The sequence below is a fragment of the Marmota flaviventris genome, chromosome 6, assembly GCF_047511675.1.
Source record: "Marmota flaviventris isolate mMarFla1 chromosome 6, mMarFla1.hap1, whole genome shotgun sequence".
Taxonomy (NCBI): domain Eukaryota; kingdom Metazoa; phylum Chordata; class Mammalia; order Rodentia; family Sciuridae; genus Marmota; species Marmota flaviventris.
In genome coordinates, this window is record NC_092503.1 from 104,766,053 (window position 1) to 104,782,078 (window position 16,026).

A 16,026-nucleotide genomic window follows, 5' to 3' on the forward strand; every position below is an offset into this window, starting at 1 on the left:
TGCAGTCAGTAAGGTGCATTTTAAAATTTCCCGGTCTCTTTATTTTAGGTTAACATCTTAGCCTACTTTTTCTGGTTTCTTCTATAGTATAACTGGTCTTACTAAATTCTCCAGCAACCTTCTCTTTGTTGAAAAATGTTAAAAGATATACTTATCAGGACTGGGGTTGTGGCTCAGAGGTAGAGCGCTCACTGAGCATGCATGAGGTACTGGGTTCGATCCTCAGCAGCACATAAAAAGAAAATAAAGGTATTATAACTAAAAAAATAAATATTTAAAAAGATATACTTATCAAAAAATAAGAGGGGAGTCTTACTTTTTGTTCATTTGTATTCTTAAGTAGTAATATATTCAGTAATCTTCAGATACTTGTCTGTAGTTTTTAGTCATTCAGGTGAATTTTTGTTACATGTTGAAAAGAGATTACAATGCATATAGACATTCAGAATCACTTTTTCTATGTATTCTCAGGAAAGCTGCTTTGATTATACTTTAAAACATTCTTGTTTAAATTTTTGATAGCATATTTTTACTTAGATAAATAGAATATGTCTAATTATAGTATTAAGGTAAACTATTTATTTCAAAGTAATGATGTTACTGGAACCTCCATTTAATATTTTAGATGTACAGTTGGAGAAATCACAGATGCTATGAAAAAGGTATTTGGTGAACATAAAGCTAATGATCGTATGGTGAGTGGAGCATATCGCCAAGAATTTGGAGAAAGTAAAGAGATAACTTCTGCTATCAATAGGTAAAATGTGAGATTTTTTTAAGATAGAAGTTCATCTTTTCTGTTAACCCAATTCCCTTGAATTTACTGGGACCTTAGCATAGTTTTTTCATATACAACTTGGAAAATGTTTGAATTGACTTTACTACTAGACTGTAATTAGACTGTAATTCTAATAAAACTAATTAATATTAAATATATATTTATGTATTATATAAGATATAATTATATAATCCATATAAAGTTCATGAATTATATATGATATATAATTTATTATACTAATATATAATTATAAATATACTATACAGTCATGTGCCAAAGTGCAAAATGCCAGTGGGCCACATATGCAGTGGTAGTTTCATAAGGTCATAATGATGCTAAAAAATTTCTGTCTCCTTATCTTGTTGTAGCCGTAGCTATAGTAACATGAGGCACAACATATTACTCATGTTTGTGGTGATGCTGGTATAAATCTATATGCTGACAGTTGAATACAAGTATAGAACATATAGTTATAAGCAATACATAATAATGATGATAATAACTCTGTTACTAGTTTATTGTGCTTTTATTGTTATTTTAGAATGTATTCCTACTTATAAAATATGTTTATTATAAAAGAATATGCTATGTTATGTTGGCAGAAGCCTCATATATCTTACATTTATAAAGTCTCTTGATCATGTCATTTTCTCTTGTGCTTTATTTAAGATCATGTTTTCTCCATATAGAGCCGAAGTGTGCAGTAGGCTACACCATCTAAGTTTTTTAAGTAGGCTCTATGATGTTCACACAGTGACAAAATCACATAACTATACATTTCTTAGAATATGTCCTGGTCATTAAGCTGAGCATGATTTTGAATAATTATATGTAATTTTATAACATATTCAGTATCAATAAAGATTAAAAGAACTTTGAAACTGTTAATATTAGTTTTAGTAAAATTAATCATATCTTAAATTTTCACTGTAGTTTCTTTAAGAGTTCTCATTTCAAACAGATGTTTGTATCATTAATACTAATGTTGCTTCATATTCTCCAGGTATTTTGCTTTCAATCTGTTTACTTTAGTAATCTTGCATGTTTTCTTAAGTTTATTTGTTCAATTGCTAGAATAAAATTATAAAGTCTTGATTTTTTTCCATTTAAAAATAAACATCTGGTTAATATCTATGCATAAATTAAAATCAGTCTTCACTGAACTGACAGTAAATGACACTGTCACAGCATGAAGTGAAAATATGGAATAATGTGATCATGTTTCTCAAGTGTAAAAACTGGATTTTTTAGGGATTGGTGTCCTGAACCTTTGTAACAAGCTTCCTATTAGGAACTTTCTATTAATTTTTATATACTACAAAGATATTAAAACAACCAATATGGAAGTCATCAAAAGGAAAGTTCTTTTCTATTAACAGAATAAATGCAGTATTTTTTATGTTCTGCTTAAATTTGTCATATTAACAAAGCAGTCATTTTGATGAAACATTATAAAAAATTATATTGCAGTCAGCTTGGTAGAGTTCATAGTTGTGAATGGGAGATAAGATAGAGATAATTTAAAACTAGTGGGTCACTTATTGTGTAAAGGAATCTGAAGGGTACCAGATGAAGAGATTCGAAAGTTGTCATTTTTCATCTGGCTTCACTGGATATTCTCTGAGTAATGGGCTTACAGGCTAGGCTGTCTTTCACCTCTAAGAGGAAAATAGTAAACATTTTAGGCTTTAATACCCATCTCAATGTAAAATAAAGATATTAAGAAAACACAAGTGAAGAGATCAAGGGTTCATGAACATTTACTGTGAATAAATTATAGTTTCTATATCCCACCTTTGGTCAATTGATACTTAACTGTTGTTGTCTTCTAAAATGTTCGTTAGAGTTCATAAATTCATGGAACGGGAAGGTCGCAGACCTCGTCTTCTTGTAGCAAAAATGGGACAAGATGGTCATGACAGAGGAGCAAAAGTTATTGCTACAGGATTTGCCGATCTTGGTTTTGATGTGGACATAGGCCCTCTTTTTCAGGTATGAAAAATTGTGGGGACAGTTTCAAATAGTATGCTATAAGTCTCATTTAAAAAATAGAAAATGATAGATCAATGTGATGTTTTTAAAGTTATAAAAAAAACTTGTTCAACCAGTCCTCTAATTATTGAATGCTTTAATCTAATTATGAAAAATTAAAATGAAATTCATATTAATTCTAACTTTGTATACTTAAATTTCAGTTCAGAATTACAATTTTTATTAGACTTTGGAAACTGTAAATAACTTTCAAAGATTTCATTGTACTCTTTGAGAGGTGACTTAATATGTTGTTGGAAAGATAGCCCACAAGGGATGGTGGAAAGTGTTTTGAAAGGACATAAAACATAAGAGTATGCTCAATCTATAAGAAGGTTTTCTTCTTTCTTACTCTCTCACTGGCCTTTCAGAAGCTGAGAGAACAAGGCAGGGAAGGCAGTGCTACAAAGGAGGGTCAGCTTTAGCTGAGAGAGGGAGCAATAAGAAGGCATGAAACCTTCAGCTAACTGCAAAGGTAAAATCAGAATGCAGTTCTGGGGATGGGGTGAAAATTATTAATATCCTTTTATGCAATGTAAGAAGGTTCATCTCAAAGATGTTTGGGTAAGGAGCACAATCAAATTTGTATTTTAGAAAGCTCACTTTCTAGTAAAATCACTTTCTTAAGTTGAATGAGAGGAGCTGCAGCAAGATACAAGGAGTCCAGTTAAGATGTCCAATAATATGAGTGAAATATGGAAATATGGAATATGAAATATGAATATGAAATATGGAAATATGGAAATCTTAACTAAAGTGATGTCAGGATCACAGTAGAAATCAAGTCACAGTTAAAAGATTTTGCAGAAAATGTAATAATGGGGTATTTTTAGATATGTAGGCAGTATTAAGAGAACCAGCATTGACTAGTGAAGCATTCAGGAGTTAAATTTGTAGGTATTTTGAAAACCAGTTGTTTCACATTGCCATTAACATTGCTGAATAAATGATATTAAAAGTAAAGGTGAGTGGGGCATGGTGGCGCATGCCTATAATCCCATAGGCTCGAGAGGCTGAGGCAGGAGGACTGTGAGTTTGAAGCCAGCCTAAGCAACTTAGTGAGGCCCTAAGCAACTTTGTGAAACCCTGTCTTTAAATAATAGTATATAATAAAGGTTTGGTTGTGTAGCTCAGTAGTTAAGTGCCCCTGGGCTCAATCCCAGGTATCAAAAACTAAAATAATAAATAAAAAAAGTAAAGGTGATAGGTACTCAAAACATATTGCCTCCTATTTATCTTACTATATTTTATTATTATATGTGCTCTTGAGGCTATTTCAATCTCTCATGTCCACATATTGGAGATATTGTATAATTGTGAGCTAATGAGCATTTTTTCTGAGCTGTGCATTCAGCAACATCATGCTGATAGACTAAAACTGGTTATGGTTGGAATGTTTACATCATGGAAATCAGCAAACATTAAAAATTAGGAATTAATTCATTGTCTTCTTCATGATCTAGCTATATAAACGTGATGAAGGGAATGTAAATAAATGCAAATTAATTTAAAGTTTTATCATTTTTTGCTATTATTATGAAAAGCCCCCAAATTTGAGAAATATTCTTCTAGTATTCAAAAAGTATGATTTAACATAACTTTTAAACAAGGGAAGTTCTGATACATGTCTGTGTTTTACTTGTTACTCTCTAATGTTAAAAAAAAATTAGTCAATTCATGTTAGAACTATTCTTGTTGATCAATGATGTGACTTCTTTGCTAAATCAGATGATAAATAACCATTTATCTATAGTCCGATTTTGCCAAATCACAGTTGTTAGGGATTTAAACAGACATTAGAAACAGAGACTAGAATGCTGCAGCTACAAAACAAGAAATCTAAGGATTGCTGGCAGCCCACAGAAGTTAGGAAGAAGCAAGGAAGGATTCTTCTCTGTAACCTTTTGTAGGGAACACGGTCTTGCTGACACCTTGATTTTGGCCTAGTCTACAGAACTATGAGAGATTTCTATTGTTTTTAACTCATGCTATTTGTGTGAATTTCCTACTGCAGCCTTAGGAAACTAATATAGAGGCTAAATTTGATTTTGGACATGTTGTGTTTATAGTATTTATGGACTATTCAGATAAAAGTGACCATATAAGTTAGATATACATGTCTAGAGTATAGAGGGACCCCTGTTAGAAACAAAGGTTTTGAGACTTTTATCAGTGTATAAATGCTGCTTAAAACCATGGTGATGGATGAAATGTCTCATGAGGAGTATGTATAGCAATATGAAAGGAGAACCAGGACATTAAGTGGAAGTAGAGGAGAAGTCAGCAAAGGAATGAAAGGAAATGGAATGAGTAGTGGAATAAAAACTAAGAAAGAACAGTTTCAGGAGGAAGGATATAGCATTATTACATACTGCAGTGAGGTAATCTAAGTTGAGGACTGAAGAATAGTCCTTACATTTTCTTCAGTAAAGAAGTAAACCTGGGCTGGGGTTGTGGCTCAGCGGTAGAGTGCTCACCTAGCACGTGTGAGGCCCTGGGATGGATCCTCAGCACCACATAAAAACAAATAAACAAAATAAAGGTATGGTGTCCAACTACAACTAAAAAATAAATATTTAAAAGAAGTAAACCTTCCTGAGGAGGCCCAGCCTTTGAATGAGCTCCCATAAGAAGAGTTTTCTCTGTTTGAATTCTTAAATTTCACTCTCAAGAATCTAGAGGAAATTGTAACTGTAAAGAACTAGCCCAAACTTCTAGAGATATATCCTTATAGTGTATTGTTATATAAATATGTAAATGTGTTTAATCTTATATATTCAATGCAGATTTTTGTTAAGGACCTCAAATAAGTTGTTTTTGTTTGTTCTTAAAGTTGAATTCTTTTCCATTCTGATTTTTTCAATTAAAACATATTTGCTTTATTTGATTAAACTTTACATTTTCCTACTCTTTTGCTTTGGTTTTTATTTATTTTAAATACTGAGCAAGTACAATAGACTTTCAATAGTTAGCAGTTACATTTGGGGAAATATTTTTCCATAAGATTAAAATATTTGTAAAACAGGTGTTGCCAGCTATTGACATATAAAGGAAAATTTTGAAGAAACTTCATTTTTACTCTTTCTTTATTCTAATATATAAAAACATAATTTGCCTTTTAACATCACAAATTTTGGTAACATAACATATATAACATATATGTCACCTATAGTTCACTGATGACTGATTTAATCAATATTTTATTTGAATTAAAAATCTAAATTTCTGGAAATGTAAATGCAGTTTAATATACATAAGCAGAAAGCATGGAACTGTATTTATTTAAATAGAACTTTAACCTAATGTATTTTGGTAATATGGATGATATCAATGGTAATCATGCTTAATTAAATTTCATACCTATAAGAAATGAATAGCAAGAATGTGTACATTTTCTTTTAAGAATTATAATTTCACTCTAGGCATGCCTGTAATCCCAGTGATTCAGAAGGGTGAGGCAGGAGGATTGCAAGTTTGAGACCAGGTTGGGTAACATAGCGAGACCCTGTTTCAAAATAATAATAATAATAATAATAATAATAATAATAATAATAATAATAAAGGGGGTTGGTGGTGTAGTTCAGTGGTAGAGCATCGCTGGGGTTTAATCCCTAGTACCAAAAAGAAAAATAAAGAAGTTTTAATTTTGCTTGTTAATATTTCTCAGACTCAAGTTTTTTACCTACATGCTGTGTGATTTACCTAGGAATGTCCTCTCATGTGTCTCTATTACCTGAGAGTTTAGAATCTTTTGTTTTTACACTAAAATTATGAGGCTAAAAATCTTGCCAAACTCAGAAAATTCACTGATGAATATTTTTGTCCCATAATTGTACAGTAATTTGTGAATTTCCAAATGTGTACATTTCCAATGTGAGAGTTGTAGTTACCTTTTACATGAAATGATTTAAATACATGTGAATTAACAAAGCAGTGTCATCAACTGATTAGTACTGAGAAAGATCTGAGCTTGGGCAACTCAATTCATAATTGAATACTTAAAACCATCTTTGTAATCCCATATGCCAAAATGGTTAAATACAGTTAATTGACACAAAAAACAAACCCTTGTTGATGTCATCCCTTCTCTTCATTATGCACTTACCCAGGTGTTGTAGCCTTTTCTTTAATTTCTAAAAGTGTTATATTATTCAATATAGTACTGTTAATTTGGTGTCTCAATGGGAGAAAAAAGTCTGGAGTTTCCTGTCTTTTCTCTTGCTAATGTTACTGTTTCCCATTCAATGGTCAAAGTTCCTGTTTTTACAAAGCATTTTGGTTTGGTTTTTAACTTCTTTATAGATGCCACAAGATATTGTCTTATGTTGCATAGCAACCCAATAAATATTGGTAATTAAGACCACCTATATACTTTTAAAAAGTTATAATGAGGGGCTGGGGCTGGGGCTGAGTGGTAGAACAGTCGCCTAGCATATGTGAGGCACCGAGTTTGATCCTCAGCATCACATAAAAATAAACAAAATAAAGATTAAAAAAAGATGTACATATATATATATATATATATATATATATATATATATATATATATATATATATATAAATAATGGGACCCCTTAGGGAAGAAGAAATGGATGTTAAGTAATGATCAGTTATGAAAGTTATAATGAGAGCTATAGCTTTTTTATCTTGAAGATTTTGGGGGGCAACAGTATTTTGGCATAACTTGATAAAATTAATCAATTCTAATGCTAGAAGGAAATACAGAATTGATGTTTATTGCCTAAATAGCTTTAGCAGTATTTGTAACTTGAGAATGATGAAATATGAAGCGATAGTCATTTTACTATTTTTAATGATAGAAATCTTGGAATGTTGACTTATTGACTTAAGTAGCATAACACCTTTACAACAGGTTTTTTTTTCTAGTCATTGCCTAGGAATAAATGATGACTTGTCTCTTTACTTTCTGATTGTTTAGACTCCTCGTGAAGTGGCCCAGCAGGCTGTAGATGCAGATGTACATGCTGTGGGTGTGAGCACACTGGCTGCTGGTCACAAAACCCTAGTTCCTGAACTCATCAAAGAACTTAATGCTCTTGGACGGCCAGATATCCTTGTCATGTGTGGAGGGGTGATTCCACCACAGGTATCTTTGGTGTATTTTTCTAGTACTATGATCAGAGTCCTCAGTAATGATAGCTTATTTGTAGCTTTAAAGATAAATTTCTTGTAGATTTAGAGCCAAATTATTTACTGGTAATTTCACTAAGTAAATTCTACAAAGACCAAAAAGTGAGTAATGTTATTTTCTCTTTGAGCTATATTTTTAACTCCTTGTGTGTGATTCAACAGTTTACAAAGATTCTGTGAGAGAACTATGTCCTTGCAAACCAATAATTTAGGATAGACATATATCTGCTTCATATTTGATAAACAGTGATAGAGAAAGAGCTGATGAAAGTAATCAAATATCACCACTGGAATGGAGAAGAAGGGTAAATACATGGTGAACATATCAAACCCTAGTCAGAGACATAGTTTGGATTTCTTCCTAATGGAGCGAGTTCTGTAGCTAACTTGCTTCTATTGTGGAAAAGCTACTTTGTCCATTTCCTCCATATTCCTACCCTAATTGTTGCCTTCCCTCAGAGCTATCTCAATATGTTGTCTTGTAAATCTCTTTTATTATTTAAGCTGATTTGATTGAAGTACTGTTTTCTTGGAGCCAAAAAGATCCTACTACAGAAATATGGAATCAGCTTGTCCTGGAAATTATAGGCTGAATAGCGAAGGAACTAGATACTTGGAAAAAAAAAAAATAATGGGACCCCTTAGGGAAGAAGAAATGGATGTTAAGTAATGATCAGGTATATCAATTAATTTTTAATGGGGTAGGAGGACATCTTTCACATATTACATTTCTGATTGGTTAAAATAATTAGTTAAGATGTTTTGTCCACCTACACCTAAAAAATAAATGTTTTTTTTTTAAAAAGATAGAAAAAACTTCTATTTTCAATCAAATTTCTGATTATGCCAGGTTTTCCTTTGTTACTGAGAATGGAAAAAATATTAAGTTAGAAAAACATTGTATGAGGCTATTCTAAATAAATGATTTATAGATGCTACAAAGGCCCCACCACTATAAGCAGAATTTTATCAGTGGAATGTGGCTTTGTTTTCTGCTCTTCAATTTTTCTTCCTCCATTACAACTTAGAATTTAGAATAGTGAATTCATATACTACTTATGAAATGAGAAGTACATATATATATATGAGGTTGTGGAGTATGTGATAATGTGGGACTAGGGAGGAAAAAACATATTATTTATTTTATTTTTAACAATAAATTTCTTAAGGTGTTATAGTCAGTACAAAACTATTAACACACCTGCCTGTTATTTTCATAAATCTAATATACTTTTTGGGAAAATAAAGTGCTATTATTCATTTTTTTTTCTTTTTCCTTTTTCTTATTTTATTGAATCAAGTTCTCACTGTGTTGCCCAGACTGGTCTCAAACTTGTAGGCTCAAATGATCCTCCCTCCTTAGCCTGTGAAAGTGCTGGGATTATAGGCATGTGCTACCATGCCCAGCTAAGGGCTTTTATTCTTTATTGCTATCTACTTATGGAACAATTCCATCTATTGTTTTTTACATAGAAGACAATAATTAAATTTTCTTTTTTATTTTTACTTATGCATTATAATTATACATTTAGTGGGATTTGTTGCATATTTGTACACGTACATAAAAGAAGAATATTGCGTGGTCAATTTCTATATTTCTATTTATCTTGCTTTTATTTATGGAGTCTATAATAATTAAGCTCTTAGATAAGATATTTACAGTATATTAGTCACTTTTCCATTATGGTGACAAAGAGCTGAGATAATCAACTTGCAAAGTAAAAGATTTATTTTGACTCAAAATTTTGGAGGCTTCAGTCCATAGTCTCTTAGCTTTATTGGTTTTAGGTCTGTGGCAAGGCTGAACATCATGCTGGGGAGAACATGGAGCAGTGAAATCATTCCCCTCATGGCAGTAAAATGAAAGAAAGAGGAAGAAACATCTTGGAGAGAAACATTCCCCCACTCCCCACCACCACCTAATACCTTCCACTAGGCCCCCTCCTCCTAAAAGGCTTCTCTGTCTCCCACCAGTACCAGGGACTGGATTTAATACATGGGTCTTTGGAGAACACTTATCAAAATATAACATATTGAATATATAAAATGGTACCATTATTAAGTTTAAAATCACTTAGTTTTAAAATTAGAAGGTTATTAATTTATGGTGATCAAACAGTTATCCCCTGTCAATGTGGAGTGTCCAGTTTTTGCAGTTAAATAAATATGACCTCTCCTTGTTAGTAGTTTACTACAATCAAGATCTTCTAACTATCTTGGGAGTAGTGGCCTACAAGTATTTTAGGCAAATTTAGCAAACACATGATGCTCACTTGCATTCTAACATGCTCACTTACAACCCATGTCCCAGCTAAGTGGAGGGTATTTCAAAGCAAAAAAATTTGTTTAGAAAGAATTTAAAGCTAACAGATAAGGTGCAAAAATAAAAATGGTACAAAGAACATCTCTATACCCTTTATCTAAATTCGCTTGTTGCTACCATTTGGCTCCTTCATTAAGGTACATTTCACAAGGTTTATGTAAGATTTTGGTAAGTTAGAAACTCTTACAGTTGCAACATTTCATGGGTCTCTCCAAGTTCAATACTTCATTCCAAATCTAGTATTCAGGTGTCAGGACAAATGGCATGAAGTAATGTTATGAACTAGAGAGGGAGATAACCCATTTTTTGACTCTCCCCAATTTGGAGATGATTGTTATTAAACAGGTTTCATTCTTTTTTCTTATGAGTTCTTAAAACTATACCACCTGCTCAAGTGCTAGAGATACAAAGATAATTGGACATGACCTCTGATCTCAGAAATTCACAGACTTGAAGGACACAGGTTGAACAGAATGTGTTAAAAGCCATTGGAAAATCATAATATTACAAGAATATTATTCCAGGCATGGTGGCTCACGCCCATTGTAATCCCAGCAGCTAGGAGGCTGAGAAAGGAGGATTGCGAGTTCAAAGCCAGCCTCAGTAACAGTGAGGTACTAAGCAACTCATTGAGACCCTGTCTCTAAATAAAATACAAAATAGGGCTGGGGATGTGGCTCAGTGGTTGAATGCCCCTGAGTTCAATCTCCAGTACCCACCCCCCCCCCCAAAAAAAAAAAAAAAGAATTTCATATTAATTCGATAAAGACAGAAAAATAGTTGGGGGACCACATAATTCACTATCTAATTTTGATCACTTAAGAGTAGAAATGGGTGCTGTTAAAAAGGAGGGCTACAACAATAAGCTCAAGCTAGACCATCCTGCATATAAAATAAGGATCAGTGCCTTAAAGCATAACTTGACATCATGGTTATAAATGTTATAATATTAAAACAGCCTTAAATCTGGGGCAGCATATGTGCCCTGGGAATCTTTACACCCAGACTTTGACTGTCATTAAACTAAAAAACAGTTGAAGCAACAAAATAGAAAAGCTTTATTTATGGAAAATCTGATTTCATCCTGAGACCATGTTCAAATTACCACCATTCACTAGCTGCAAAATACCTAGGAGTAAATAAACAGTCTTGGTACTCAAAACTATATACAAATTTAACCCAAATAATAAATATTTAGATGAGAGAAAATTATGGTTTTAAGCTTAGAAGTTCTTTGTTGGAGCCATACAACTTCTGATCACAAACAGTACATAGGCAGAGTGTGTTTTGTTTTTTTTTCATGAGTTGAGTTTGGATGATGTTGCTATTGGCTGTTAGCAGTAGCTCCAGTCAAGAAAGAATTATTTAGCCCAACATGTCAGCAGTAGTTGAGAAAGTTTTTGGCACTGGGGACAGAGAAAAAGGGAACATGTCATTTTTTTGTTTTATTTCCTTCATATTGTAAATAATCGTTCTTTATTAATTAAATTCTTTCAACAGGATTATGAATTTCTGTATGACGTTGGTGTTTCCAATGTATTTGGTCCTGGAACTCGAATTCCAAAGGCAGCCGTTCAAGTGCTTGATGATATTGAGAAATGTTTGGAAAAGAAGCAACAATCTGCGTAACATCTTGGTCTTGTTTAACTTTTATCTAAAATACTCTTTCAGTTATGATCAAAGAAGAGAATAAAGTCATGTCTTCAATTTAATTCCAATTTCCTTGAAAGCGTTAAAGTATCTTACTTATAAACATGATGTCATGCTACAAGTATGTATGTACAATTTCACTTTAAAAATTAAAAAAATTAATTTTTAAAAAAGTATTGTCCTTCAAGTATTGTATGTAATACTACTTTATCAGAGATATTATTTTAGTAAATCGTAGTGATATATTATTTAGAAATGCTTTTGATTAATCTAGTAGCTTTTTATTTTTAAGAATTAAACTTATGAAAACAACTGACTAGTCCTTTTCTTCAGTTTATCATTACATTACTTGAGTATAAGAAAATAAAACCCACATATTAATAAATTAATCACATTTATCTTAGAAAAATTAGTGGAGACTATTTATGTTGGAAAATAGATTATGATAATCCTTAGCCAAATTCTACTAGAATCACCTCAATTTGAGTATTATATTAGACCCTGGTTGAAAGAGGGAACAAATGACAGAATATTTCTTTAAGGTGGGTTACCTTCTCCCTTAACATGAACTTATGACTTTGTTTTTGCTGTGCGTGACTTAAGTCCCAAGAGATTGGATGTTTGTGAACATTCTTAAATGATGAAGTGCTTGGGTGGTTAATGTGGTTTCTCAAGAATGGAGTGTAAGCTGTGAATGTAGATCTATGATATAAAAAGAAATTAGTTTTCCAGATCCTAATGATGCTACCTGTGTAGAGTTGCTCATTGAAGATAAATTGCAAAAAATAAAAATAACCCCCAAACACCTGTAGTTCACTATTACAAGATTTACTCTTTAAAGGAGGAAAGGTATCTTTTGTTGTTGAAACATTATACATTAAGTGAAGATGAAAAGTAACAGTGATTGTTTTGTAATCAATTTCTGCAGATTTTTGTAATCAATTTCAACAGTATTTTGGAAAGTATTATAATATTGCTATATTTCTGTGGAAATTAAAAACTATGTAACACTATTTAATTTTCAGAACCTGGTGATTAGAAAGGTGTTAAATCATGGTTATTGTTCCGTTTTTACAGATGAGCAATCATACTTCAAGTCCAGTGACATCCTCACTATGCCATTTTATCAATTCTCATAAAAAATGCATGTTTACTCAGTAAGTTGATTGAATAATTTGGTTTCTCTGATGTGTTCAGTTGTGTGCTAGGAGATATGAAATCTGCCTGAGCTTCCTGAAACTCGCAGGGAAACAAGGAAGATCTGAAGCATGCTGGAATCCTGGGCACAAGCTGAAGCTTGCTGTCTGTAGGCAGGAAGGGAGAGCAAAGGTAAATCCATCTGCTGTTTGCAGTGTGGGTTCAGGAAAGGTTCTTGCCCTCTTTTTATCATCTGATAAAAGTCAAATGACCCACTCAAATTAATCTCTTGATTAAAGTCAGCACAGGAAGGACTTTACTTGCATCTACAAAATTCCTTCTGAGCATCATTTTAAGATTCATGTTTGATTGATTAGCTGGGAGAAGGGTGTGTGTGTGTGTGTGTGTGTGTGTACACTACAGAATGAATTGTTGTGACCTTTCTCTTTCCCCATTCTCACAATATCTCATGTTATGTCATTAATAACCCTGTATCACCTAGGGTTAATAAATACATGAGTGGTTTTTTTGGAGATAGTCATAACTGATAGTCATCATTACACAGATTACATTCTTACACAGGTTGGAGACAACTTTTTCTTTATTCTAAAGACTGCTATGATCATAGCCACTGTTTGTTGAACTCTTTTTTCCCTACTGGCTCAGGAGTAAATGGACTTGGATGGAACATGTAGTTGTAATAGATGAAGTCACTTAAAGAGGGCAAACAAAATGTTTCTAACAATGTTACAAGTAAGTGAGTTTTAATAGATGCTAATTATGTTTTTTTTTAAGTTCCTTCATTTTTTTATGTTTTTATTAGTGCATTATTGTTATACATAATATTTGAGTTCATTTTGACATAATCATATAAGCATGGATTATACTTCAGTCCCCAATACTTTCCTTTTTTCCTCCCCACCTTCCTCCCCCTTTTTTCCTTCCTCTCCTCTACTGGTCTTTTCACTTATTCATGTTTTTTTTTAATTAGTGCTTTATAGATATATATAAAGGTGAGATTCACTGTGGTATATGCATATATGTACATAGCGTAATTTGGTCAATTTTATTCTACTCTTCCTCTCTTTTTCTATGTCTCCTTCCTCCCCATCAATCTCCTTCAGTTGCTGCACTGATTTCCCTTTTTCAGAAGGACACACTTCCTGCTTAGAGATGATTTAGACACTCCCACAGTTCATTAGCGGCTTCCCATACTTTGGATTTTCTTTATAGTACCTACCTAATAGGGTTGCTTTAAGGGTTAAATGAATTAACATACATGAAGTGCTTCACAGGGATCCTGGCTCATGGTAATTGCTCAGTAAAAGTTAACAAACAAAACTTCTATTCATATTCCATCACCTTAATACTAACTCACCCATTAACCTCACTCCTGCTCCCCAGACCCCACTCGAAACATAGATCCTGTGAATTTTTTTTCTCTCTTTTTGACATTATCATTTGCTTTGCTGGTAATGTTTCACTCTTCCCATGATAATCCAGATGAGGCTGGTTTGGACCCCTCTTCCTTCTTTATCTCATTTATTATCCTCCATTCTCCATACAAGATGATACAGAATTTATTTTTTTTAAAGAGAGAGAGAGAATTTTTTAATATTTATTTTTTAGTTTTTGGCAGACACAACATCTTTGTTTGTATGTCGTGCTGAGGATCGAACCCGGGCTGCACGCATGCCAGATGAGCGTGTTACTGCTTGAGCCACATCCCCAGCCCACAGAATTTCTCTTAGTAAACAGAATCCTATGTGGCTGTGAAAACTTAAAGAAAGCATCCAGAAAAGTAACAATAACTCTTTCTGAGTGATAGAAAAATAATTGTGTTCAATTTGTAACAGCTAACACATATTGAGTGTTTTTTAAAAAACATTTTATTTATATATGACAGCAGAATGCATTACAATTCTTTTTACACATATAGAGCACATTTTTTCATATCTCTGCTTGTATACAAAGTATATTCACATCAATTCATATCTTCATACTTGTACTTTGGATAATAATGATCATAACATTCTACTATCATTTATAACCTGGTGCCCCCTCCCTTCCCCTCTAACCCCTCTGCCCTAGCTAGAGTTTGTCTATTCCTCCCATGCTCCCTCTCCCTATCCCACAATGAATCATTGAGCTAATACATATTGAGCTTTACTGTGTACCAGGCTTTTTTTTTTCTAAGTAACTGACATGTATTATGTCATTTATGTCCTTAAATATTGTTTTCCCAACTTTTCAAAATTTCCACAATGAACATATTACTTCCATAACCAGAAAATTTTATTTTGTATAGATTTTTATACCTATCTATGGACAAAAAATAATCTCTGTTTGGTTGAAAGTTGTTAAGCTGATGAAGATTGTAGGAACTACTGCAGTGAAATTTTGTTTAAAGGGTTGAAGATGGTTTAACCAGAAAGGGAAGCCTGGAGTGAGTCACACATGATAGCTATTTTCATATACTGACAAGATATTGGGAAGAGAAATTGAACTTGATTTCTATGGCCACTTCAATTATCAAAGGTAACTTCTTCATTCCTGGTGCTAACCTTCTACTGTTCTTACTTTCCTGAGATCATCTAGGGCTGTCTTTGGCAAAGAGGAGATGAACTTGATAGCAGGAGATGTTTCTACATGTCTTCAAGAATGAAAACCTTAACTCAGTTATTTGAACTACCACTAGTGGCAATAATAATGATAATAATTTTGAAATAATGCTTATTTGGCTTAGAATGCTTTTCTCTCTGTGTTTTAGTATTTGTGACTGATAACAAAGAAGAGAACTGAACTGAGCTGAAAGTTCTGGAAGGCCTGGATTCCAACTGGGTCTGATTTGCTATGTAGCTTCCTCTCAGGCTTCAGTTATCTTAAATTTGTGCAACAATAGGGGAACTGTTTGGCTAGGAGAAGTCAAGTTGTCTCAGTACTCTGAAGTCCTGCC

General features: G+C 32.8%; 1 protein-coding gene across 1 annotated transcript in view; it reads left to right on the forward strand.

The window, feature by feature from the left end:
- Positions 1-12,107, forward strand: part of Mmut (methylmalonyl-CoA mutase) — a 33,336-nt gene extending 21,229 nt beyond the window's left edge. The window contains exons 10-13 of the mRNA XM_027938275.2: positions 626-757; positions 2,623-2,770; positions 7,749-7,916; positions 11,784-12,107. Of these exons, the coding sequence (XP_027794076.1) occupies positions 626-757; positions 2,623-2,770; positions 7,749-7,916; positions 11,784-11,912 (577 nt within the window). The 3' untranslated portion in view covers positions 11,913-12,107. The remainder of the gene's footprint in view (positions 1-625; positions 758-2,622; positions 2,771-7,748; positions 7,917-11,783) is intronic.
- The last annotated feature ends 3,919 nt before the right edge of the window (positions 12,108-16,026 follow it).